Source organism: Felis catus, chromosome C1 (assembly GCF_018350175.1).
Source record: "Felis catus isolate Fca126 chromosome C1, F.catus_Fca126_mat1.0, whole genome shotgun sequence".
Lineage (NCBI taxonomy): Eukaryota > Metazoa > Chordata > Mammalia > Carnivora > Felidae > Felis > Felis catus.
The window spans coordinates 24,260,023-24,287,548 of NC_058375.1; the positions used below are offsets into that span (position 1 = coordinate 24,260,023).

At 42.1% G+C, this 27,526-nt stretch overlaps 1 protein-coding gene and 1 pseudogene across 1 annotated transcript in view; one reads left to right on the forward strand and one right to left on the reverse strand.

The window, feature by feature from the left end:
- Positions 1-1,377: 1,377 nt before the first annotated feature.
- Positions 1,378-27,526, forward strand: part of KPNA6 (karyopherin subunit alpha 6) — a 66,427-nt gene continuing 40,278 nt past the window's right edge. Inside the window, exon 1 of the mRNA XM_006934532.5 lies at positions 1,378-1,527. Within this exon, the coding sequence (XP_006934594.1) occupies positions 1,524-1,527 (4 nt within the window). The 5' untranslated portion in view covers positions 1,378-1,523. The remainder of the gene's footprint in view (positions 1,528-27,526) is intronic.
- Positions 13,562-13,673, reverse strand: LOC111561989 (annotated as a pseudogene).

A 27,526-nucleotide genomic window follows, 5' to 3' on the forward strand; every position in this document is an offset into this window, starting at 1 on the left:
ACACGGGGCTCGAACTCACGGACTGTGAGATCGTGACCTGAGCTGAAGTCAGACGCTTAACCGACTGAGCCACCCAGGCGCCCCTGCTTTTTTAAATCTGATTGTTTAATGTTTATTTTGTAAGTACCCATGCCGCATATGCACACACATGTGAGGTAAGGGCAGAGAGAGCGGAAGAGAGAATCCCAAGCAGGCTCTGCAGTGCCAGCCTGGAGCCTGACACAGGGCTCAATCCCACGAACGGCGAGATCGTTACCTGAGCCGAAATCAAGAGGTACAGACTTAACCAGCTGAGCTACACAGGTGCCCCATAAGGTCTCTGCATTTTGGAGATGGTGGGCACAAGTGGGAGAATCTGAACACAAGAGACCAGTGAGGATCTGGTAAAATAGACCAAGAGAAAATGAAGAGATCTGACCTTGAGGAGTGGAAGTAGGAAGAGAAAGATAATGCTCCCTTTCCTGACCCTGAGTTCCAGATTGGCTTTTTGAGTTATTTCCCTTAATGGCCCAGGCACACATGTAGAAGAGGCAATTTGTTGTGGCAGGACTTGGAAACCCAGGTCCCTCACTCTGCTTCCAAAAGACAGTTCCCTGTGGGCCTAGTGACTTGAAGATGTAGCCTTTCCCTGTTTGTTGAGGTGGGGGACAGGAGGGCTGGCCTGTCATGCAAAATGGGAGGTCTGATGTGTACCAGCCATAAATTCCATGATTCAAAAGGCACGTGAACGCTCAGAGCCTCAATTTCCTCATCTCTAAAAAGGGAGATGATATCCCTCACTTTGTGTAAGTCTCAGGCCTGTTCATTTGTTTGTTTATTCACTAAACTATTTATGGAGCACATACCATGTGCCAGATACTGGGCTAGGCGCTGGAGGAGATACCATGATGAACAGTACAGAACCTACCACTGCCCTCAGCTTGCTGGTGGGGTGGGCGGGGGAGGATGAAATCCCACGGTCAGCTAGAAAGCCCTGCATCTGTCTCCTTATTTTTCCATTTGTCTCCCAATAAAGTCATGATCTGGTTTACTTTTGCTTTCTTAATTTCCTTATCTCCATATCCTTAAGCAAATCTCTTCCCCCTCTCCAGGTGATCCCTTACTCACACATCCAGCTCAGGGTCTATGATTGGCTTTAACTACGGAGAGGAAGGAATGTGCTTCTGGGAAAAAAAAAAATTTCAAGGAGAGGAGGCTTCATTATACAGAGGAAATAGGAGCAGAAAAAGCTCAGAATTCCTGAACACACTTGACTTTCTTTAGTATCCCTCCTAGTTATCTCCCTCCACCACTCCTTTTATAGTCCATCCCTATTCCCCGCCTTCAGTAGCTGCGGTCTCTTTAAGTGCGCTCCTCCCTGTAAGCTAGGCTGGGGGGCGGAGAGCGCGTTTCTTCCCGGGGTTGAATGTTAAGTTGTTTGTCCGTTTCGGGCTGCCGTCCTGCAGATCCGCCATATTGTCTGCTGAAGCTACTGCTGAAGCTGCCGCTGCTGCCGCCGCCAAGTAGGAGCGAGCGGAGCCGCGATGGGTGAGTAAGGACACCAGGCAATTGGGGACTCGAGCTGAGACACTCCTGGGGCGTGGGGCCTAGCGGGAGCCTGTCTCCGGTCTGCGGAAAATGTCTGAGGCCTCTCCAAATAGGTGTGAGGGGAGAAGCCAGGCCGGGAGAGCAGCTCAGGCCAGTTTGGGGCCGGACTAGGGCCCCTGCGGGAGCAGTCTTTGGGGGCTGATTCCGGGAGCACCTTGCCACGCCTGGAGCCCCCACGTGGTGGCCTTGGGCCGGAGCCCTCGCGTTCCCAGGGGCTGGAAAGGGGCCGACCCTCCGGCCTGCGCCGAGACCGCGGCTGGGGGGACGGGCGCCCGGCGGCAGGCCCGGGCGGCGCTCAGGGAGCCGTTTCCAGGCGTGTGTTTGACCGACGCGCATCTTGACTAGATTCGGGGCTCCTCTGAACTCGAGGGAAATCCTGCCTACGTCGCGAGTAGAGTCCTCTGGTGAGGGAACGCCAGGCGAGCTAGCTCCAGGCCCGTAACGAGGGGCAGCCATGCCGAAAGCAGCCTGGGCCGCTGAAGGCCGGCAGAACTTCCCGAGCCGCGGGCGGAAATGGGGTGGTTCGGTTGGACTCAGTGACAGCCTGGTAGTAGAAAATCACAGACCGAGACCTCGGGGCCATGTGTGGTAGATCGGGACTTCAGGTTTGTGGGTCTGGCACTGGTTAGGAGAAAAGGAGCGACCTGTTGCTCTCTCTGAAGGGACTCTGGCGGGCAAGGCCTGTGCTCAGGGATAATACGATGGCGAAGTCTTTGGACTTAGCGACAGAACCATCAGTGAAGAGATACTTCCTCTTAAGCGTTAAAATCGATTCATTTTGCTAAACTCTTCCTACGCGCGGGTATTGTTCTGACTGCTTTACATGTTACGTTTTGCTTAATATGCACAAGCTAGTGAGCCAGTTACTACTGTTACCCCTGTTTTACAGGTAAGGAAACTGAGGCTTAGAGAGAGGTAAAGTAACTTACCCAAGGTCATACAGTTAGTGGCTATACCCCGGTGATCCAGACCCCTAGGTTATAGCTGCAGTTCTTTATGGCTTGGCCCCCTAGTGGTTGGGCTGGAAAAGGGGGGAAGAAAGCTTTTAACCCTGGGCAAAGTTGTAAAGGTGTTTTTGTGTGCTGGTGTGCCCACTTTGAAATCTTTAGTCTGAAGAAACTGAAAAACTACAAAGTAGATTGCTAACTCCAGCAGTTGTGTGTGGAAGGGAGTGCTAAATGAGGTTCTGGGATTTAGTTTTGTAAGATCCCAGATCCTGAAGAAACAAATTGCTCCCTTGAGCAAGGCAATGACTTTTTTTTTTTTAATTTTTGCAAGGCAGTGACTTTAGAATCAGATCTGGGATTATAATCCTGCCTGCCACTTTCTAGCTCTCATCAGTTAAATATCAGATATTAAGAGAAGTCACTTAAATATCAAATGCAACAGTGCGCATAGGAAGCATGTAGCACAGTTCACAGTAAATGTTATTTCTCTTCCCTTCTGATCCTTCCTTTCCTCATCTCTAGAAGGAGGGGAGAGAGTGTTACCAAGATGTTTGAAGACTAAATAAGATAACAAGTGTTTAGAAAACAGCCTAGTAAGGGCTCTGCAGGCATCAGAACAGATTCTTTTCTACCTGCAGTAGCATTCCTTTCCCTTAAGGACTCTGGTTTTCAGAATCCAGTGTCAAGCCTGATCGGTTTGTCTAACTGCAGCTTTATGAAGTGAAACATTTGGGGGACTTTTATGTTATAGATTTCTGTCGGCCTTCAATTTTAGAAACACTTCCTTCAAAGGGAAGGAGCTAGTGTTTAGTTTATTAAGCGCAGTGAAATAAGTTTACAGATTGGGAAACTACCTTAGAGAAGATAACACAGCTAGTAAGCAGCAAAGCCAGACATGAGATTCTTACTCATTTTGCTGTACATAAACCTCTTAGAAGAGTTAAGGTGTGAACTAAAATTAGTCCTTTTCTGGTAGACTTTGAAATGAAAGTTATTTTTTTCTTTTTTCTTTTTTTTAATGTTTTGTTTATTTTTGAGAGAGAGACAGAATACGAGTGGGGCGGAGGCAGAGAGAGGGAGACACAGAATCCGAAGCAGGCTTCAGGTTTTGAGCTGTCAGCACAGAACCCGACGCAAGGTTCGAACTCCCAAACCATGAGATCATGACCTGAGCCGAAGTCGGACGCTCAACCATCTGAGCCACCCAGGCGCCCCTGAAATGAAAGTTCTTATGTGGAGCAACAAAGCCTGACCAAGGTCCTGAAGGGGCTTTTTAGTATAGTCAAGTGGCCTTCTTTTTTCTTTCCAACTCCGTTTCAGATACCTCTCTCCTATCCCACTTGGTCTTTCCGCATGTCCAGCTATTGGTGTGTGTGTGTTTGGCTGGTCTTTATACACATGATGTGAGTGAAACTAGTGTAAGGATACATTTAATCCTAACATGGGATCCAAGGTGGTTTGGGTTATCCCCATTTATAAGTGAGTAAACTGAGGCTCTGAGAAGATTAGGTGACTTGTCCAAGGCTGGTGGTCTAGGCCCTTTGTGTGCTTGGAACACTAACACAGCCTGCACCACACCTCCATGAATCTAGAACCTGCTGTGTTTCACTGCCTGTCAGACGTGCTCCACTCAGGCCCTGGCCTGTATCCTATACTGTTTGTCCTGTGCCAAACTTTATTAGCTTTAACAGACTTTTGTAGTGACTTTCACTGCCATTAGGAGCCCTGTGGGGATGATGCTTGCAGCTCTGGAAGTTACTTATTCTGACCCTCCCTAGCAGAGACCACAGTCTTTTAAGACTAAGTCTTGGCAGACACTGGTTGTTTTATTAACCATTCCTGCCATTTTGCTAACCAGGAATCTGGCAGCCCCTCCCCAGCCCCAGGGATAGGTCTTGATTAATATAAACTATAAACCAATCATTGTAATTCTGTCTCCCTAGGCAGTGATTGATTTAGGCTTGGGTATGTGATACAGCTCTGGCTAATTAGATAGGAAGGGAAGCCTGAGGGATTTCTGGAAAAGCTTTCTTTATTTAAAAGAGATTTGTTAGTGGGGTGCCTGGGTGGCTCAGTCCGTTAAACGTCTGACTTTAGCTCAGATCATGACTTCATGGTTCTTGAGTTCAAGCACTGCATGGGGCCCTGTGATGATAGCTCAGAGCCTGGAGTCTGCTTCGGATTCTGTGTCTCCCTCACTCTCTCTGCCCCTCCTGTGATTGCACACACGCTCTCTTTCGCTCTCAAAAATAAACATTAAACATTTTTATTTTTTTTTAATGTTAGAATTAATGTTTTTCTTTTCTTTTCTTTCCTTTTTAAAAATTTTAATGTTTGTTTATTTTTGAGAGAGGAAGAGAGACAAAGCATGAGTGGGGAAGGGGCAGAGAGAGAGGGAGACACAGAACCCAAAGCAGGCTCCAGGCTCTGGGCTGAGAGCATAGAGCCCAATGCAGGGCTCGAACTCACAAACTGTGAGATCATGACCTGAGCCGAAGTTGGATGTTTAACCAACTGAGCCACCCAGGCACCCCTTTATTTCTTTTAATGTTTATTTATTTTTAAGAGATAGAGTGAGACAGAGTGTGAGCAGGGGAGTGGCAGAGAGAGAGGAAGACACAGAATCCAATGCAGGCTCCAGGTTGTGAGCTGTCAGCCCAGGGCCCAACACAGGGCTCAAACTCACGAACCACAAGATCATGACCTGAGCTGAAGTCTGACACAACTGACTGAACTATCCAGGCACCCCTGTTTTTATTTTATTTTTGAGAGAGAGAAAGAGTGTGAGTGGGGAAGGGGCAGAGAGAGTAGGAGACACAGAATCTGAAGCAGGCTGTAAGCTCTCAGCTGTCAGCACAGAGCCCAGCACGGGGCTTGAACTCATGGACAGTGAGATCATGACCTGAGCTGAAGTCAGACGCTTAACTGACTGAGCCACCCAGGCGCCCACCCCCAATTTTTTAAAATAAAATAAAAGAGATTGGCCAGGGGGCTCATGGGTGGCTCAGTCCATTGAGCATCTGACTCTTTGTTTTGGCCCAGGTCATGATCCCAGGGTCCTGGGATTGAGCTCTACAAGGGGCTCCACGCTGAGAGTGGAGACTGCTTTGGATTCTCTCTCTCCCTCTGCCCCTCTCCTCAACTCACATGCTCTCGTTCTCTCTCAAAAAATGAAAAAAAAAATTGCCAGGTTTTATTTTATTTTTTGCCAGCATATATTTTAACTCAAGTATCACCAAAGTGTGAGAGCCTCAAAAAAAAAAAAAAAAAAGAGAGATGGAAAAGCTATAATAATAGCCAGCACTTAAATAGAACTTGCTATGTGCTAGGCACTAAGTACTATAATATTAACTCCTTTCCGTCTCAGATTATCATGTTCTAGTTGATGAAACAAGCACAGAGAAGTTCAGTAACTTGTGCAAGGTCAGAGCTAATAAGTAGAACCACTTAAGTTGTATGGTTCTAACCAACATATGACAATTAAGGGCTATGTTCTGCCTCTAAAAAGGAAAGAGCCCTTTTCTGACTCTGAAATTGCCATTAGTAATGCTGGGTGATGAGGCAGAATTTATAAATAAGAGCAGGCAGCTTGAAGAGTGAGAATAGAGAAGATGGGAAGAATCTGATGTTTTTAAGCTACTGAATTAGGCAACTTTGGAACTGTCTTATCTCTTGGTTTAACTAGGATACTGAAGGCCAATTCTTGTTTGTTTTTGGCTGCAAGTAACAAAACCTTTCTGATAACACTTCCAGGTCAGGAAGTAACTTAGCCCATACTTCTTTTAGTTTCTCTCCAACCTTGTGCACCCACCCCACCATTTGTAACAGCTACTTGCAGAGATGGCACTGAACCATCAGTCACCACCTAAGTGTCCCACAAGCATCAAGCTCACTCCCCTTTCCTGACCTGCTTTTCCTGCATTTTTGTTAATGGTAATGGTAGGACCACTGGCCCAGACACTAGGGCACCTATCCATCTTTGGTTCCTCACTCTTTTCTTCCATTTCCATGTTGGCAGTTGAAGACTATGTGATTGTGTTACTGAGGTCTCCTCTAAATTGCTTCGTGTAGGTTTTTCTCACAGCATAGACCCACAAAGAATATTCTGTGCTCTTTAACCTTACTGAGTCTCAGGCTCATCAAAGTGAAAATATGGATAACAGTATTTATTAAAATTAATGAAGATTTGTGAAATATTAGATGTAAGCAAATAGTGTAAATTGTAAAGATATTAATTTAGAAGCCCTCCAGAACTTTTCCGTAGCCTCCTGTACCACTGCTGTAATTCTTCTGCAGCAGCGTCGCTAAAACACCCATTTGATCTGGTCACTCTACTCCTTAGCTTAGGAACCTTCATGGACTTGCTATTATCTACGGGATAATTTCATAACCCATATGATATGGTATTCAAGGCCTTCCTATTGATTTTACTAATCTTACTCTATTTAAAGATGTATCCACATATCCTGCATTCCAGTTAGACTACCTCCTTTGTAATTTAGCATTACTGGCAGAGAAGGTAACACAAGTAATTCTTTCCCCCCAATCTTTTCCTATGGAAATCTTGCCTGATTTTCAAGGGCTAGTTTATTTTCATTTTATTTTTATTTTATTTTTAAATGTTTATTTATTTTATTTATTTTTGAGAGAGGGAGAGGGAAGGAATCCCAAGGAGGCTCTGTGCTGTCAGCAGAGAGCCCAGCATGTGGCTTGAACCCACAAAATCGAGATCATGACCTGAACTGAAATCAAGAGTCAGACGTTCAACTGACTGAGCCACCCAGGCACCCTTCAAGGTCTAATTTAAATGCTACCTCCTAGGGGCACTTGGGTGGCTCAGTTGGTTAAGTGTCTGACACGACATGGGTTCAGGTCATAATCGCAAGTCCATGATGAGTTCAAGCCCTGCCCCTGGCTCTGTGCTGACAGCTCAGAGCCTAGATCCTGCTTTGGATTCTGTGTCTCCCTCTCTCTGCCCCTCCCCAGCTCCTGCTCTGTCTGTCTGTCTGCCTCCTTCTCTCCCTCCCTCCCTCTCTCTCTCTCTCTCTCTCTCTCTCTCTCTCTCTCTCAAAAATAAACATTATAAATAAATAAATAAATAAATTAATTAATTAATTAAATGCTACTTCATGAACTCTCAAATGCTTTTTGCCTTCCAAACTGGAAGTGAATTTCTGATTTCTGTAGCACTTTCTTCTTGCCTTTCATGTAGCCCATTTCATATTCTTTTCCTGTGTTACAGTTAATCTGTAATATAATTCGTTCTTCAACCAGTAACTTAATTTCCCGTCTTAGAGTTCTCATGTCTAAAATGGGGATAATAATATCTATGTCATAGGATTGTTAGGGGGATTAAATAAGCTAATGAATGTAAACCATTTTAGCATGGTGTTTATTAGCACATAGTACTCAGTAATTTCTTTTAGTCAGTGAATAAATAAAGGGCTTACTATATTTCAGGCCCTATGCTAAATATAGATTAATCAGTTTGTCTTTGAGGGGAATGCAGTAACATGAAGACTTGTCAGAAACATACTTTTAGGGGCCAGGCAGTTATTCAACAGTTATTCATCAATTTCAGCAGATGTTTATTGAATACCTAGTATGTGCCAGGGACTGTTCTGCTCCAGGCCCTGGAAATATAGTGGTAAACAAAAGAGACAAAAATCTATCTTGTGAAATGTCAGAATTTAAATTCTAATGGATAATCAGCTACATGGAGACTAGCATGCGAGGACTATGGAGCTCCATGCAGTCTGTGCAGCTCTAGCCAATTGTTGCCCTGGAGGACTGTAGGTCTAGTATTGCTGTATTGCATAATTTCCCATTCCTTTCATCATCTCTCTCCTCTTGAAGTTAGAAATCCAGATTTTCATGATATTTCTGGATTAAACATTGATAAATGCTACAAGTTAACTCTTAAAATCTAGAAAGCCTAAGCTAACCAAACAGGATATTTGAGGCCAAATATAGCCCAAGAACATCCGGTTTTACTTGTAAAATATTAGAAAATAATATTCCATGTATTTTATAAAATATTTCTTAGTTTATGTATTTTACCAAATTCTATGTGTTTAAAAAAAAGTTTTATTATTGTTTCTTTGGTTTTTTTTTTTTTTTTTTTTTTTTTTAAAGTTTATTTTGAGAGAGAGAGAGAGCGTGCTTGCCGGTGCAGAGAGAGAAGGAGGAGAGAAAATCCCAAGCAGGCTCTGCATCGGCATCACGCTGCCTGATCACAGGGCTCAAACTCATGAACCATGAGGCCACGACCCGAGCCAAAATCAAGAGTAGGATGCTCAACTGACTGAGCCACCCAGGTGCCCCTAAAAAAAACCAACAAAAAACATTTTAAAAGGATGAAGACACATTTTTAAAGTCTTACTGATCGTGATTGCATTACATATTCAGTAGGGACTCTTTTTAAGCACAATATACATTTGGAGTAAGATGCACAAGAGATTGTAAATCCATATTTTAACTAGTCTTCTAGATAATTTTAAAATTTTGGCTGGCTTAGATCTGACTAGCTGGCCATAATATTTTGTTTTGTTTTATTGTGATGTGGCAGGTGGAATTCTGATATTTGGGAGATCTTTCTTCCAGGGACGTCAGCTCTGCTGTTTTTTGTTCCTCTTGTGATAACATTATTAACATTATCTTCCATTAAGTTTCTTGATGGTACTCCATACCATTTATCCATTTTGCAAATATTTAGTTAAAACTAGATAGTTTGCAAATCCACTTAACTAGGCTCACAAACTACAGTATGAGGCACTATCTTAAATGTGAATGAACTAGTATCCTCACCTTTTTGGTATAACTTTTAGTCTTCCTTCAGGAAAATTTGGCCATCTGACCGACAGATAAACATTGCCACATTGCCAGTATTAATAGGCTTATATGTGTATGTACACCCATGATAAAGGTAAACCTTACTAATACATGTATTAGCATATATACATGTATGTATTTCTTCCTATCTCCTACTTAAACTTGCATCCCATACTTTGGAGAGCAGTATAAAATGGTAAATATTGGATGAGGCAGTCCAGAATGCTATGGGCACATATAGTAAGGGGGTCCAGCCCAGCCCAGGGGAATCAGCGAAGGCCTTTAAGCTCAGTGAGATCTGACCTATCGATGAGAGTTGTCAGTGGGAGGGAGAGAATGATTATTTCAGAAACAAAAGATTGATAGACTAAATGGATTGGAAGCATGGGGGGAATGATATTTGGACTTTATCTTGATGATAGTGAAATGCCATTGAAGGGTTTTAATCTGTGATATCAAATTTACTTATTTCTATAACTTGGACAGCTCTAGGAGGATGAATCAGACTGCAGTAAGATTCCAACTAGGAGGTTCTTGAAACATTTTTTTTTAAAGTTTATTTATTTTTGAGAGAGAGAGCAGAAGAGGGGCAGAGAGAGAGAGGGATACACAGAATCTGAAGCAGGCTCCAGGCTCCGAGCTGTCAGCACAGAGCTCGACGTGGGGCTCGAGCTCAACAAACTGTGAGATCATGACCTGAGCCAAAGTCAGACGCTTAACTGACCAAGCCACCCAGGCGCCCCTAGGAGGTTCTTTAAAAGTTGGTTCTTGGGGCGCCTGGGTGGTTCTGTCAGTTAAGCATCCGACTCTTGATTTTGCCTCAGGTCGTGATCTCACTGTTCATGGGTTCAAGCCCCACTTCAGGCTATGCGCTGGCAGTGCAGAGCCTGCTTGGGATTCTCTCCCTCACTCTCTGCCCCTCCCCCACTCACTCTCTGTGAAAGGAAATAAATAAACTTTAAAAAAAAAATGTAGTTGGTTCTTAAGTAGTGCAATAGTCCTAGCAAGAGAAGATGATGATGATTGAGGTGGTAATGGTAGGGAATAAGAGAGTTAGGAATTTGAATTAGCAGGACTTGGTTATCACCTGGAGGCTGATGGGGCCTGTGGGGGAATTAAAAATTGCAGGACTCCCTGGCCTCTTGCCTTAAACAGCAGAGTGGATAGTGATGCTGTTAACTGAGATGAGTTTAAATTTCAATATTTTGAGGTATCTCTGTGATCTCCAGAGGAGGATGTCTCAAAAGCAATTGGATATACAATTCTGGAGCTCAAGAGGGGTCTGGGGATGGAGTTAGGTGTTTGATCATCTATTTATCTGTATATGGTAACTAAAACCATGGAATCACTGATGTAATCATGGGAGGTGTACTGAAAAGAGAACATCAAGGTGCATCAGCCTTCACATGCAAGAAGAAGAGGCTCAGCAGCCAGAATTGGAAGAAGAAATCAGTGATTACTGTTTCAAAAACCAAGGAAAAAGTATTTCAAGAAGGAAATGGTTGTCAGGGTTGAGTGCTGCTAAGAGCACCAGCAAAATAAGTACTTAAAAAGGTTGGTTGAATTTAGCATCATGCACCTGACAGTTGCTTTTACAAAATGAGTTTTGATGGTATGCAAGCAAATTGGAGCAGCCTAATGCAAGAGGAGAGGCAAACTGTTTCTGGAAGTTTGAAGTATAGCGAGAAAGAAGAGGTTAATGAGGCTTTTAATAAAGTCTACCCAAGAAATCACGAAGACTGGAATTAGGGCAATTGGCAGTAGGAATGGAGAAAAAGAATCCAAGAAATAATTAAAGAAATAAAATTGGCCATTCTTAGTGATTGGATGTGGGGATAAGGGAAAAGGGGTTATCAAGAGTAACTCCCAAGTTTCTGGTTTGAAGAGCTGGGAAGATGTTGGTACAGACCCCTAATCCCTGTATGTGTTTTTCTTAGCCTTTTTTTTTCATTATCACCCTCCTAAGGAACCCTTTTAGACTTTTTCCTCCCCTGATGCATCCCTCCAATGAAATTTCTATCTTTTTACATACAGTAAATATATCTGTGCTTTCTTTATGCATAAAGAGTAAGCATACAGTTGGCTTTTATTCAAAGTAAGGTTAAAATTTGGGGTTAAAGGGGCTCCTGGGTGGCTCAATCAGTTAAACGTCCGACTTTGGCTCAGGTCATGATCTCGCAGTTCATGAGTTCGAGCCCTGCGTCGGGCTCTGTGCTGACAGTTCAGAGCCTGGAGCCTGCTTCAGATTCTGTGTCTCCCTCTCTCTCTGCTGCTCCCCCCACTCACCCTTTGTCTCTCTCTCAAAAATAAATAAACATTAAAAAAAAAATTGGGGGTTAAAAGTTAAAAAGCTGTTTGCATTTAACTAAGTTTTATAGCTGGTATTTGTTGAGTAACTTTTAATATACTTTATTTACCTATACGAATTGTAAAGTATCAAATTACACATGCAAATTAACATTTATGAATACCTAACAAATGTAATCAAAAAATGTTTTAATGTCGGGGCGCCTGGGTGGCGCAGTCGGTTAAGCGTCCGACTTCAGCCAGGTCACGATCTCGCGGTCCGTGAGTTCGAGCCCCGCATCGGGCTCTGGGCTGATGGCTCAGAGCCTGGAGCCTGTTTCCGATTCTGTGTCTCCCTCTCTCTCTGCCCCTCCCCCGTTCATGCTCTGTCTCTCTCTGTCTCAAAAATAAATAAACAAAAAAAAAATAAAAAAAAAAAAGTTTTAATGTTTATTTTTGAGAGAGAGAGAGTGCGTGGGTGCGCATGAGACAGCGTGAGCAGGGGAGGGGCAGAGAGCGAGGGAGACACAGAATCTGAACCAAGCTCCAGGCTCTGAGCTGTCAGTACAGAGCCCCATGCAGGGCTTGAACTCACGAACAGCAAGATCATGACCTGAGCCAAAGTCAGATGCTTAACTTAACCAACTGAGCCATCCAGGTGCCCCCAATATAATCAAATTTAAAGATCATTCAAAGCTGTTCCTTTTCCCATGAAAGCTTCTTGTTTTCCAATAATAGAAAAAAATCACGGGGCACCTGGGTGACTCAGTCTGTTAAGCGTCCGATTTCGGCTCAGGTCATGATCTTGCAGTTTGTGGGTTCGAGCCCCGTGTCAGGCTCTCTGCTGACAGCTCAGAACCTGGAACCTGCTTCAAATTCTGTGTCTCCCTCTGTCTCTGCCCCTCCCCTGTTAGCACTCTGTATCTCTCTGTCTCTCAAAAGTGAAGAAAAACATTAAAAATCACTTTCTTAAAGTTATTTTTTGTCAAACTTTATTGTTATTATCTAATTTATTTTAGAGAGAGAGAGAGCACGAGCAGAGGGAGGGACAGAGGGAGAGAGAGAAAATCTTAAGCAGGCTCCATGCTCAGCACAGAGACTGAGGAGGGTCTCGATCCCACCACCCTGGGATCATGACCTGAGCCAAAACCATGAGTTGGATGCTCGACTGACTGAGCCACCCAGGCTCCCTATTTTTGGTGAACTTTTAAACTGCTTGATAGGAAAAACTTACAGCTTAACTAGCTTTTCGACACTCCTTTAGCTATCGTTGACATTTCTCTTTTCAATACTTGGCATAATGAATCATGACAAATTTTAGTCTGTGGAATTAAATAACAAAATATAAACTTTAATTACCAAAACCTTTGTCATACACAAAAGCACTGAGTATCAAACATATTAAATAACATCCACAGGCATGACAGTCATGCATAAGCCACCTCTCGTATGACTTCAGGACCCAGTGGTTAGTCCAGAGAAAGTGCCCCCGTCATAGCCATCTGTTCACCATAGATTTGTAGTACAGATCTTGCATACTTATTGTCTGCCTTTCATGAAATTAGTGTCAATACTGTTCATGTAATACTCAAGAAAATCCAATGAGAGAAATTAAATACTAAGAAATAAGACTTTATTGATAATGTTGCACTTTGGAGCACCACATACCATTGTAATATCTAGGTCCTTCCCACTCCCCATGAACCAGTTTCACCCTTCTGGGTGCAGTATTTACCCCATTGAGAATGCATGTCTTGAAGAAACCATTTAAGCCAGATATTTCAGAATTCTAATTATTTAGATTTTAAAAGGCATTATAGTGCATATAAGTTGGATAGCACATCCAGCACGGTGTGGGATAGAGTTCTATATATATATAGTCAATTATTGTTAATATTTTGTAGCAAACCATTAAGTGAGATAAAGAAGGGCTGTCATCTCGTGTTTTGTTCAAGTTTTAGTAAATGTGTTTTGAAGCTATATTTACTACACTTGATCTTAGCCAAAAGGCCGAGAAGCGATGAAGCTATATTTACTAAAAACCTTATTTTCAGAGCTCTGTTGAATTCAGAATTTGAAATAAGGGATTGTGGATTGTGAATTAAGAGAAATGTATAAGGAGCAGATTTATGGGAAAAGTGATAACTTAAATTCTTTTTAATATATTTATTTTGAGAGAGCGTGCATATGTGCCAGTGGGCGAGGGGCAGAGAGAGAGGGAGAGAGAATGGCAAGCAGGCTCCACACTATCAGCACAGAGCCCAGTGTGGGGCTCAAACCCATGAACTGCAAGATCATGACCTGAGCTGAAATCAAGAGTTGGACGCTCAACTGACTGAGCCACCCAGGCACCCCTAAATTTTTTTTTAAAACATGCTTTTTAAAAAGATGCTTATGGGTTATGGTTGGAAGGTACCTCTTGGGTATTAGGTGTGGACTGTAGATGTAGATTTGGAAATTATCACCATCTTCCAAAGAGGCAGTAATTGTCTAATGAGATGTGATTGGAGTTGCTTATTTGGGGGTGAAGTAAATGGTAGAGAATAGGCCCTTTTTTTAAAACTCTGGCTCATTGGTTCCTACAGCCTAGCTCTGGAGGGAGTGAAGGTGGAAGAATAAAGATTAAGAGAAAGGAGCTACAGTGTCAGGAGAAAGGAAAAGGAAAAACCACCTGTTATGGAAAGCAGGAGAATATAGCTGTCCTCTTTGACCATAACTTCCTAGGAATTGCCCTCATGGGGAAGTGAGGCCTTTTTAGAGGAGGAGCTGAGAAGAAATCACCTGTCTCCCAAATTGGCCTTCTTTCCCACTACCTCACATTGGAAGGCGTTGATAGGATTTGAGGGGCAACATTGGCAGAGAGGATTCCCTTTGTGTGGCCCCTCAATCTGGCACTCCGCTGTATTGTCCTGGGCCCTTTATATATGGGGCCTCGAAGATTGCCTTCCAAAATTGGCTCCTCCTTTTTGGATTATTATATATAGGTTAGAGAAATCTCTGCTTTTAATTTGTCAGAAGGGCTCTTGGAAAAGCCCTTTCTCAGATTACTAAAAGTTAAAACAAAGAGCTAATCAGAGAGATTTGTGTAATCCAACCTACAGACTTGCAGAACCCTCCTTGTTCAGTGACTAAGGCTGGAGCAGCATAGTGCTGCAGAATAGAGGCCAACTAGTCAGAAGTTCACTGTTATAACTCAGAGACATTTTGCTGTGGACCTTTGTTTTTATACCTCTCTAATCAAACTTCTTGTTCCTCAAACAAATCTTGGGCCTTCTAATCTTGTAGTCTTTGCTCCTGGTGAACTGCTTTCCCTCCCTACCCCTATTACCTTTAGAAATAATAACATCTAGGGGCACCTGGGTGGCTCTGTTAGTTAAACATTCGACTCTTGGTTTTGGCTCAGGTCATGATCTCAAGGTCCTGAGATCAAGCCCTGCATCGGGCTCCACACTGAACATGGTTAAAATTCTCTCTCCCTGTTTCTTGCCCCCCGGCCCCAAAACATTAACATCTAGCCTTCAAAGACCACTGTAGAGCTTACGCTCAGGACAGACAGTTCTCACTCCCACCTTCTGAACTCATTGAATGCTTAGATTCATTGTCTTTTTATATTCTTAATGCTATGACAGTTGTAAAGTAAGTTGTAAAGCTTCCTAAAGGCAGACTCCTTTACAGAGTGCCTGGCACACACATTTTTTAAAATGAATAATAAATTACTTTTCTATTTGAGTCAGTTTAGAGATTATTTGGATTTTATATATGTATGTATATATGTATAATATATGTATACAATATGTGTATGTGTAGATATATTTATAGAAATGTATAATATATTTATAGAAATACACAATAAATGTATATATAAGTTACAGTGTATAAGTATATATATTAAGTATTATATAAATATATGTAAATTATATAATTATATATAATGATTTTATTTTTACCATTTAATTTAATTTTTTTTTTTTTAATTTACATCCAAGTCAGTTAGCATATAGTGCAACAAGATTTCAGGAGTAGTTTTTTTTTTTTTTTAATGTTTACTTTTGACAGAGAGAGACAGAGCACAAGTGGGGGAGGGGCAGAGAGAGAGGGAGACACAATATCCGAAGCAGGCTCCAGGCTCTGAGCTGTCAGCACAGAGCCCCACACGGGGCTTGAACTCACAGACCGCGAGATCATGACCTGAGCCAAAGTCGGATGCTCAATCGATTGAGCCACCCAGGCGCCCCCAGGAGTAGATTTCTTTCTTTTTTTTTTTTTTTATTTTTATTTTTTTTAACCTTTATTTATTTTTGAGACAGAGACACAGCATGAACGGGGGAGGGGCAGAGAGGGAAACACAGAATCGGAAGCAGGCTCCAGGCTCTGAGCCATCAGCCCAGAGCCCGAGGCGGGGCTCGAACTCGCAGACCACGAGATCGTGACCTGAGCTGAAGTCGGACGCTTAACCGACTGAGCCCCCCAGGCGCCCCCCAGGAGTAGATTTCTTAATGCCCCTTACCCATTTAGCCCATCCCCCCCTTCCAAAACCCCTCCAATAATCCTCTGTTTGTTTTTCATATTTAAGAGTCTCTTATGTTTTGTCCCCCTCCCTGTTTTTATATTATTTTTGCTTCCCTTATGTTCATCTGTTTTGTATCTTAAAGTCCTCATATGAGTGAAGTCATATATTTGTCTTTCTTTGACTAATTTCACTTAGCATAATACCCTCTAGTTCATCCACATAGTTGCAAATAGCAAGATTTCATTCTTTTTGATTGCTGAGTAATGCTCCATTGTATATATATACACCACATCTTCTTTATCCATTCATTCATCCATCAATGGACATTTGGACTCTTTCCATACTTTGGCTATTGTTGATAGTGCTGCTACGAACATTGGGGTGCATGTGCCCCTTTGAAACAGCATACCTGTATTAGTGCAATTGCTGGGTAGGGTAGTTCTATTTTTAGTTTTTTGAGGAACCTCCGTACTGTTTTCTAGAGTGGCTATACCAGCTTGCATTCCCACCAGAAGTGCAAAAGAGATCCTCTTTCTCCACATCCTCGCCAACATCTGTTGTTGCCTGAGTTGTTAATGTTAGCCATTCTGACAGGCATGAGGTGTATCTCATTGTGGTTTTGATTTGTATTTTCCTGATGATGAGTGGTGTTGAGGAGTTTTTCATGTGTCGGTTGGCCATCTAGATGTCTTCTTTGGAGAAGTGTCTATTCATGTCTTTTGCCCATTTCTTCACTGGATTGTTTGTTTTTTGAGTTTGATAAGTTCTTTATAGATTTTGGATACTAACCCTTCATCTGATATGTCGTTTGCAAATATCTTCTCCCATTTCATCAGTTGCCTTTTAGTTTTGCTGATTGTTTCCTTCACTGTGCAGAAGCTGTTTTTTTGATGAGGTCCCAATAGTTTATTTTTGCTTTTGTTTCCCTTGCCTCTGGTGACGTGTTGAGTAAGAAGTTGCTGTAGCCTAGATCAAAGAGGTTTTTGCCTGCTTTCTCCTCGAGGATTTTGATGGCTTCCTGTCTTACATTTAGGTCTTTCATCCATTTTGAGTTTATTTTTGTGTATGGTGCAAAAAAACGGTCCAGGTTCATTTTTCTGCATGTTGCTGTCCCGTTTTCCCAGCACCACTCGCTGAAGAGACTGTCTTTATTCCATTGGATATTCTTTCCTGCTTTGTCAAAGATTGGTTGGCCATATGTTTGTGGGTCCATTTCTGGGTTCTCTATTCTGTTCCATTGATCTGAATGTCTGTTTTTGTGCCATATAATGATTTTATTTTTAAGTAATCTCTATACCCAATGTGGGGCTCAAACTTACAACCCCGAGATCAAGAGTTGCACGCTCTATTGGCTGAGCCAGCCAGGTACCCCTAATTTTTTCTTGATATTTTGAACAGTGTGAGTGCTTAGGAGATATTAAGTGAATATTTGGGGGTTGGCTTAAATGGAAGTTGAGCTCTTTGGTTTCTCTACTTTAATTCATCTTAGTTCCTTGTAGCACTTAGCGGTATTGGCAGTGGGGTCTCTCTAAGAAGGTGAGAGCTGCCATATTCTGCACAGTCTATAAAGGATAGTTGGAAGTTTTCTTTTGGAGAAAAAAATGTTTGGACTGTAGCTATCCTAGTCCTATCCTGTGTTTCTCATCACCCCTTACTTCCCACCTTACTTCCCACCCCTAGGTCTGACCATTGCACTTACATATAGACTCAAGAGCCAAAAGGACTAATAAATTTATAGGAAAATCAGTATTAGAGAACTAGTGTCTGGGACTGTCAACACCTTGTTGATTCAGTACTTCAGTGTGCCATACTTCACTTAGACCTTGAGCTTTGAATACATAGTTGTGTATGCACGTAAGTTTCCCCATGTGGTCTTTTAGCCAAACCACCTAGTTTATAGACTCAACTTTGTTTCCTAGAGTGATGACTACTCAGCCCAGTCCTGTGAGGATCTGCCAGAATAGAAGTAGCCTTAGTATGGCCCCAGTCTGGATGACCCACTTGTCCTGTAGAGGAGCCTCTCCCATTGTCTTGATGACTAGCATTTTTGACAAGCTTGCAGATAACACCCTGAGAGCCTCATGCTGTCCTACCTGTTTCACACTGTTTCCTTGTTGGCCATATTTCCTGGTCATGAACTGCCGGGGAGAAATTTGAGAAGTTTGAAAAGCTATTACCAAACCTAATCCTAAATTATTTTCATGTATGTTCTCAATTATCTTCAACATAACTCTGAAGTAGGCAGGGTAAGGGTAGGAAAATTGAGATACAGATAAATGACATCCAAGGTTGTACATTTATTAAGTAGCAAGACCAGAAATCAGTTTGTCTGGCTTTGTAGCCCCTTTCACCAGTACCACAGTGTTTCCAGTGTGCCTTTTTGTGGTCCATCCAGCACAGCTGCCTTTTCTCAGCCTAGCTATTTATTTACTTTTTTTTTAATGTTTATTTATTTTTGAGAGAGAGAGCACTTGCGGGCTTGTGCCCACGAGCACAGGGGAGGGGCAGGGAGAAGGAAACAGGATCCGAAGCAGGCTCTATGCTGACAGCAGTGAGCCTCATGCGGGACTCAAATCCATGAACCATGAGATCATGACTTGAGCCGAAGTCAGATGCTTAACCAACTGAACCACCCAGGCGCCCTACTATATCTTTCTAATACGAACCCTTAAAGACATTCTGTCCATTTACATGATGTTGAACTTCTTGAAAACATTTTCAAAGCTTACACCATACTTAAATGACATTTATCTCCCTTCATCCTATTTCCCTCAACTTGATATCATCAATGCAACTGCCGCCACCGTGACTCCCTCCTACACACACAAATAGGGTGGAGGGCTTCTAAAACAAGGAGGATTAACTCAAATGGTTGTTTGCGGTTTTTCTTTGAGGTGGCAGACAGCCGTGAAATGACTGCCTAACCACTTGCCAGTCCCTACAGTTTTCTACTTCTGTTCATATCAGTGTTGTTATCTAATATTTGTATTCCCTATTCCTGGCAAGAACCAGACCACACCTCATTTAAGGGATTGAGTCAGGCAATGGTTAGGATAGAAGGAACATTGACACTTCTTCCAGAAAATAACAAGGGAGTCCCCTTGTGGCTAGTATGCTATTAAGTGTATGTAATGGAGAGAGCATTGGCTTTAGAAATACCTGGACTAGACCCATTAAATTAGCTGGGTCCTTCTGTAAATTATGCCTGGGTCTCCCTACCTCTAAAATGGGGGTTCTGCATGAGTTTAGCCTTAGGAGCTAAGCAAATCATTACTAAATTATTACCAGTTAAATTTGAATTTCCTTGGAAAAATCTTGAATTTTCCTTCTATGGAGGTTAAACATTGACTTTGGGATATTTCAAAGATCTTTCAAAAGGGAGATCTTGGCTTTTACTCTGGATTTAGTAGATAAAACCTTTTCATCATGGGTAGAGACTTTGGAAAGCATTCTGGGCTGAACTCAAGAAGATGGCTTCACATCTAGCAGTGAGGACACAGATGTATGATTTTCTTGGCAGGAGCATCATGATCCTTGTCTGCTTTGGGGAGTCTGACAGAGGTCTCCTAGTGGGACACAGAAGTAAGAAACTTGACACAGGAAATGAACTTGTTGTATACTGCAGCAGTTTCTTGGTTTAATAGATTGGTTTAATCATAAAAATCATTAACTTTGAAGGCATCGCAATTAAAAATAAATTCATTGGGGCGCCTGGGTGGCGCAGTCGGTTAAGCATCCGACTTCAGCCAGGTCACGATCTCACGGTCCGTGAGTTCGAGCCCCGCGTCAGGCTCTGGGCTGATGGCTCAGAGCCTGGAGCCTGTTTCCGATTCTGTGTCTCCCTCTCTCTCTGCCCCTCCCCCGTTCATGCTCTGTCTCTCTCTGTCCCAAAAATAAATAAACGTTGAAAAAAAAAAATTAAAGATAAATTCATTAAGAAAGAACTTGTGTGGATCACTGGTTTATTTTTATTATCCTCATGTGCTAGGTATTATATTTAATGCCTAAATTATATACAGGTGTCCATTTGCAAAAGAATAAAGCTGGACCCCTCTGCCTTACACCATATACAAAATTAACTCAGTGGATCAAAGACAAATGTAAAGGCTCAAAGCCATAAAACTCTTAAGAAATTGGGAGTAAATCATGACCTTGGCTTAGACGGTAGTTTCTTAGATATGACGTCAGCAGCACCAGCAACCAAAAAAGGAAAAGTCAAAATTTTAAACTTGTGTTTTAAAAGTCACCATCACGGATAATGAAAATTATGTAAGCGTTTGCTCATTGTTTTGTTTTGGCTGCCAAGCAGCTGACATGTCAAAATTCAGATCAATTTTAATAATGGATTCTTTGGGTCATCCTTGTCTGTATTCATCGCTTCTGTTTTTTATACAAATTGGTATATTTCTATCCCAGATTTTTGTTTTTGTATTTTTATTTTGTTGAATTTATTGTAAGCCACTTTGGATCCTTTGGAAAACTGAAGTTTAAGATGTTGAATGGAACATTTGAGAGCATGTTTGTGGTGTGCATTGTGCCATGGATTCTTGCTCTCAAAGATTTAATAGTTTAGAAGTGAAAGGTGGTGGGTTGTAAAGTACAACAGTGTCATTGGAAGTTGTCAGTTGGAACCATTTTGGGGTAACGACTCACAGATAAAGCTGGATACTAGTTAATGTGACAAGGACAGATTTTAATCATTAACATACTATTGCAACAGGGAAAAGTGTGAATTAAATTCAACCTCGATTTGTACAGGGGTAACTGGGCATTTTGAAGGGAGGATGAGAGAATAGAGGGGGCAGAGAAAGGGGGCTCAGAAGAGTCAGGGAAGTGAAAAATTACAAAATGTGAGAAAGAGGGGTTGGCCTATCTGAAACCCATCTGGGTTTGCTAACTGGTGCTTACTGACATTAGACTCCTACCCTCCCACAGAGCCTGGGAGACAGGGGCCCTGTTTTCAGGTGTTGGTGGAACAAACAGTAAACTCTTTTTGCAACCTTGAGATTTTCTTAAGCAGGCACTTTAAGGGCAGGGGGCTAGGGTCATCCTAGGAACCATGAGTGTTTTGTTCAACTATTATTAGGCCATGGTTGAGGCCTAGTTGAGAAAAGTTTCAAAGGAGGCTGGATAGAGTTTGGTTAAGGAGAGACTGGCACAGGTAAAAATCTGTTTATCTGTTGAAGCTTGGGGAGGAGGAAGTTCATGGCTGACTCTAAAGCCAGGTGAATGGTAATGGTGTTAACTGAACTAGGGAAGATACGAGAAGTAACTGGCTTAAAGAGAGGGTGAGGTGGAGATATAGCCAGTAGGCATTTGGAAATACACTTTCAGGCAGGAGGCTGAGACAGTAGGGATTTGGTTCTTGGTATAAAAGTGGAGGTTGAAGGGGCACCTGGGTGGCTCAGTCAGTTGAGCGTCCGACTTCAGCTCAGGTCATGATCTCACAGTTCATCAGTTTGAACCCCGCATAGGTCTCTGTGTTGACAGCTCAGAGCATGGAGCCTGCTTCGGATTCTGTGTCTCCCTCTCTCTCTACCCCTTCCCCATTCATGTGCACTCTCTCTCTCTCTTTCAAAAATAAATAAACATTAGAAAAAAATTTTTTTTAAAAGGTGGAGGTTGAAGCTGGGGAAGATTACTTGCAGGAGCTGCTCCTGCTGTGATGAGGACCAAAGGTAGAACTTTGATGCACACTGAGAGTGAGAGATGGGCATTGAGGAGGAACACAGTATGAAACCTGAGGATTGGTAGGAAAGGTAGAACTGGGATAGGGTGGAGCTGTCAGAATCATGGGTAGAGTTTCAAGAAGGCAAAGGTGATCATCAGTGGCAAATTAGAAAGTCAAACAGAATCAACATTGACAAGGTCACTGGATTTAGTAGTCTAAAATGTTTTTCGGAAGCGTGTGTGTCCTTTTCCTTTTTTTTTTTTTTAATAGCTTTATTTTTTGACTGAGGTGAACATCATGGTATATTATCCTTTTTTTAAGTTTGTATTTATTTATTTTGAGAGAGACACAGTGCGAGCAGGGGAGGGGCAGAGAGAGAGAATCCCAAGCAGGGTCCGCACTGTCAGCACAGAGCCCTACGTGGTGCTGGATCCCACAAACCATGAGACCATAACCTGAGCTTAAACCAAGAATCGGACATTTTAACCAACTGAGCCACCCAGGTCCCCGTGTCCTGCTGTTTTACAACTTTTTTTTTTTTTTTTTTTTTTTGCGTGGGGCGTAGGGGTGCTGTTTGTTCATTTATGTATAGAGAGAGAGCAGGGGAAAGGAGGAGAGAGAGAGGAGAGAGAATCCTAATCAGGCTTCACTATCAGACCTGAGCCAAAATCAAGAGTCAGAAGCTGACCACCCAGATGCCCCTACAACTCTTTTTTATTCGGCTTTCTGTCAATTCTGGAAGAAACCCTTCTAAAATCTGCCTTTGGGAATTCTGCTCACTCCAGTCACAGAAGATTTCTTTGCTGTACATTTCTTCACTAACCTTACACCTACTGGCGAACACTTATTATGCAACTCTTACAGCTAAGCCTTGTGTCTGGGGCAGTGTAGGTGTTCAGTAAATATTGAATAAATATTTGAACAGTGACTCATTAACAAATTCTTGTGTATCTATGATAACCATAGATGCTGGAGATACAACAAAGGTCCCTGCCTTTGCAGAACTTAAAACATCCTACGGAAGAGAAGAGACACAGACTGTAAATAGTGTAATAAAGGAAATAAAACAGGTGTTCTGACAAAAATAGAGTAGCTTACTTTGGGTTAGGGTAATGAGGAAAGGACCTAGCAATTCTAAGAGCTAGGGAAGAGCATTGTGGGCAGAAAGAAAACAGGAAATGTAAAGACTACACCGGAAACAGCCTCTAAATACCTAGCAGTGGTCTCTCTGGTTTTATTGTGGTGACGGATGGAGAGTAAGGGGGAAGAGAGGAAGAGGCAGGTTGTTTTTTAGTAGCCAGGTGAGATATGGTAGTGACTTGGATGGTGTGGGGGTCAGAAATTGATAGATATGTAAATACATTCAAGATACATTTAGAGATAAAACAGACAGGTTTTGTTAAGAGATTAGATGAAAGAGGAGAGAGAAGAGAAGGAATCAAGGATGGCTTTTACTTAGGTTTTGGGTTGAGTAACTTGCAAATGCTGTTGCTGGTAGGGGGGTGAGCAGAAGTTATAAATGGAGCTAGTTTTGGATATCAAAGTAAAGATTTCGATACGTGGTTGAATATATGGGTCTGGAGCTCAAGGGAAAAGGCTGCACTTGGGACATAAATTTGGAAGTTATCATGGGAATGAATGAAATCGCCTAGAAAGAGAGTAAAGATAGAAACCAGTATCTAGATGTAGTGAAGACTGAGAAGACTGGGTGAGGTTGGAAGTGGTGCCAAGAGAGAACCTTCTCCAAGAGAAGGGATTAGTGATTAATATTGAGGGCTTAAGAAGAAAACAGAAATTTCTGTCTGTTAGATATGGCAGTGAGGTTGTTGGTGAACGTGATAAAAGCAGTTTCTGTGGAATAGAAGGAGTAGAAATCAGGTTTGAAGAGTTAGAAGAATGAACAGCAAGCACACAGATTCAACAATAGTGGTAATACCTGTTTTAATAATGGTCGTTTCATTGTGCTTTATATCTTACACACAAAATATGTAATATTCAAGAAACATGTCAGAACAAAATCAAAGTGAATGTAGACTTAGGATATGTAGATGACCTTTTTTAAGTTTATTTACTTTTGAGAGAGAGAGAGTGTGTGCAAACAGGATAGGGACAGAGAGAGAGGGAGAGTCCCAGAGAGGGCATAGAGCCTGACGCTGGGCTTGAACCCGGGAACCACAGCCTGAGCCAAAGTCAGATGCTTAACCAACTGAGGCACCCAGGAGCCCTGTAGATGACTTTCAGGAGGGATCTGGTTACCATCTTACCAAATTTATGATCATTTAGGCAGCCTACCATTACATGTCTCGTAATGTGATGAGTATGAAACACAAAGCACCGCCTATATGTGTTCTTGCCAAAAAAATATTGTGAACCTGAATCTGTTCTAGCCTCTAGACCTAACTTCCATTTTACAGGAAACACAGGAGATAGGCATAAATTAATGACAAAAAAATGAGAATGTGAGGCATTCATTAAGACAACTGACCTAGTCTTCACAAAGTCAGTATCACAAGTAAATAAAGGGATTGTGGGAGGGGTGCCTGGGTGGCTCAGTCGGTTGAGCATTTGACTTCAGCTCAGGTTATGATCTTGGGGTTTGTGAGTTTGAGCCCCATGTTGGGCTCTGTGCTGACAGCTCAGAGCCTGGAACCTGCTTCAGATTCTGTGTCTCCCTCTCTCTCTGCTCCTGCGCTTGCGCATACGCTCTCTCAAAAATAAACATTAAAAAAAAAATTTTTTTTTAAAGGATTGAGGGAGAGGATAGGGATTTTGTACATTAAAAGCGACCAAATGTTGGAATAATGATAATGTAATTTTTTTTTAATTTTTTAAAAATTTACATCCAAGTTAGTATATCATGCAACAGTGATTTCAGGAGTAGATTCCTTAATGTCCCTTACCCATTTAACTCATCCACCCTCCCACAACCCCTCCAGTAATCCTCTGTTTGTTTTCCATATTTAAGAGTCTCTTATGTTTTGTCTCCCTCCCTGTTTTTATATTAGTTTTGCTTCCCTTCCCTATGTTCATCTGTTTTGTATCTTAAAGTCCTCATATGAGTGAAGCCATATGATATTTGTCTTTCTCTGACTGACTAATTTCACTTAGCATAATATCCTCCAGTTCTGTCCACATAGTTGCAAATGGCAAGATTTCATTCTTTTTGATGGCCGAGTAATGAATGCTTCACACCACATCTTCTTTATCCATTCATCCATCGATGGACGTTTGGACTCTTTCCATACTTTGGCTATTGTCGATAGTGCTGCTATAAACATTGGGGTACATGTGCCCCTTCGAAACAGCATACCTGTATCCCTTGGATAAGTGCCTAGTAGTGCAATTGCTGGGTCATAGGGTAGTTCTATTTTTAATTTTTTGAGGAACCTCCATACTGTTTTCCAGAGTGGCTGCACCAGTTGGCATTCTCACCAGCAGTGCAAAAGAGATCCTCTTTCTCCGCATCCTCGCCAACATCTGTTGTTGCCTGAGTTGTTAATGTTAGCCACTCTGACAGACGTGAGATGGTATCCCATTGTGGTTTTGATTTGTATTTCCCTGATGATGAGTGATGTTGAGCAGTTTTTCATGTGTCGGTTGACCATCTAGATGTCTTCTTTGGAGAAGTGTCTATTCATGTCTTTTGCCCATTTCTTCACTGGATTGTTTGTTTTCTGAGTTTGATAAGTTCTTTAGATTTTGGATACTAACCCTTTATCTGATATGTCATTTGCAAATATTGTCTCCCATTCCATCAGTTGTTACCTTTTAGTTTTGCTGATTGTTTCCTTCACTGTGCAGAAGCTTTTTCTTTTGATGAGGTCCCGATGGTTTTTTTTGCTTTTGTTTCTCTTGCCTCTGGTGACGTGTTGAGTAAGAAGTTGCTGTGGCCTAGATCAGAGAGGTTTTTGCCTACTTTCTCCTGGAGGATTTTCATGGCTTCCTGTCTTACATTTAGGTCTTTCATCCATTTTGAGTTTATTTTTGTGTATGGTGTAAGAAAGTGGTCCAGGTTCATTTTTCTGCATGTCGCTGTCCCGTTTTCCCAGCACCACTTGCTGAAGAGACTGTCCTTATTCCATTGGATATTCTTTCCTGCTTTGTCAAAGATTGGTTGGCCATATGTTTGTGGGTCCATTTCTGGGTTCTCTATTCTGTTCCATTGATCTGAGTGTTTTGCCAATGATAATGTAATTAAAAATATATATTGTTTGAAGCTACATATTGAAGTATATATAGATGAGATGTCAGGAATTTGCTTAAGTGATTCAGGATCTGGGTGTAGATAGAAACAGAGATTAATGGCTACTAGTTGATTATTGGATCTGAGTGATTGCATTGAGATTCACTTTATTTACTCTTCTGTCTACTTTTGTACATATTTGAAATTCTCCATAATAAAATTTAGAAGACTAAATACAGTGGGTGAACCTTGACTGGATTCTGGTTTGGGTTGAAAAAAAGCCAACTAGCTATAACAATCATTTTGAAATAAGAAAAATTGAGTATGGACTAGATAATAGGTGTTTTGATAATTTTCTTAGGTTTGAAATTGTGGTTATGTACGAAGGTCCTTATTATGAGGCACATACTAAAGTAATAAGGGTGAAGTGCCAAGTTGTGCCATTTACAACTTTGGTATGTTTAGTTTGGGGTGCCTGGCTGGCTCAGTCAGAAGAGCATGTGACTCTTGATCTCAGGGTCATGAGCTTGAGCCCCACTTTGGGTGTAGAGATTAAATAAACTTTAAAAAATATAAAACAGGGGCGCCTGGGTGGCGCAGTCGGTTAAGCGTCCGACTTCAGCCAGGTCACGATCTCGCGGTCTGTGATTTCGAGCCCCGCGTCAGGCTCTGGGCTGATGGCTCAGAGCCTGGAGCCTGTTTCCGATTCTGTGTCTCCCTCTCTCTCTGCCCCTCCCCCGTTCATGCTCTGTCTCTCTCTGTCACAAAAATAAATAAACGTTGAAAAAAAAATTTTATAAAAAATATAAAACAAAATGTGTATAATATTTGTAAAATATCATTTGTACATCTGATGGAGTAAAACAAATAGGGCATCGTTAAAAAGTATTGAATCTTAGGGGTGCCTGGGTGGCTCAGTTAAGTGTCTGACTTCAGCTCAGGTCGTGATCTTACAGTTCATGAGTTCAAGCCCTGCTTTGGGGTCTGTACTGACAGCAAGGACCCTGCTTTGGATTCTGTCTCCCTCTCTGTCTCCACCTCTCGCCCGCTCATACCCTCTCTCTCAAAATGAATGAATAAACGTTTAAAAAAACTTTTGAATCTTAAAGGAGAGTTTATAGATGTTTATTATGCTATTTCAATTTTTCAGTGCTTAAATAATTCATAATAAAAAGGGAGCAGAAAAATTATTTTGGTCTTCATGAGAATAGAGAAATGGGGCAGTAGTTTGGATGGGGGGTGGTAAATGAAAAGATGCACTCACAAGTGACTGGCTGCTTCTCAGGATAAAGAATTGCAGGTGGTGTGGCACCTGGCTGGCTCGGTCGGTGGAGCATGTGACTCTTGATCTCTGGACTGTAATTTCCAGCCCCATGTTGGGTGTAGAGATTACTTAAAATAAAATCTTTAGGGGCGCCTGGGTGGCTCAGTTGGTTGAGCCTCTGATTCTTGATTTTGGCTCAGGTCTTGATCCCAAGGTTGTGGGGTCAAGCCCCATATCTGGCTCCACA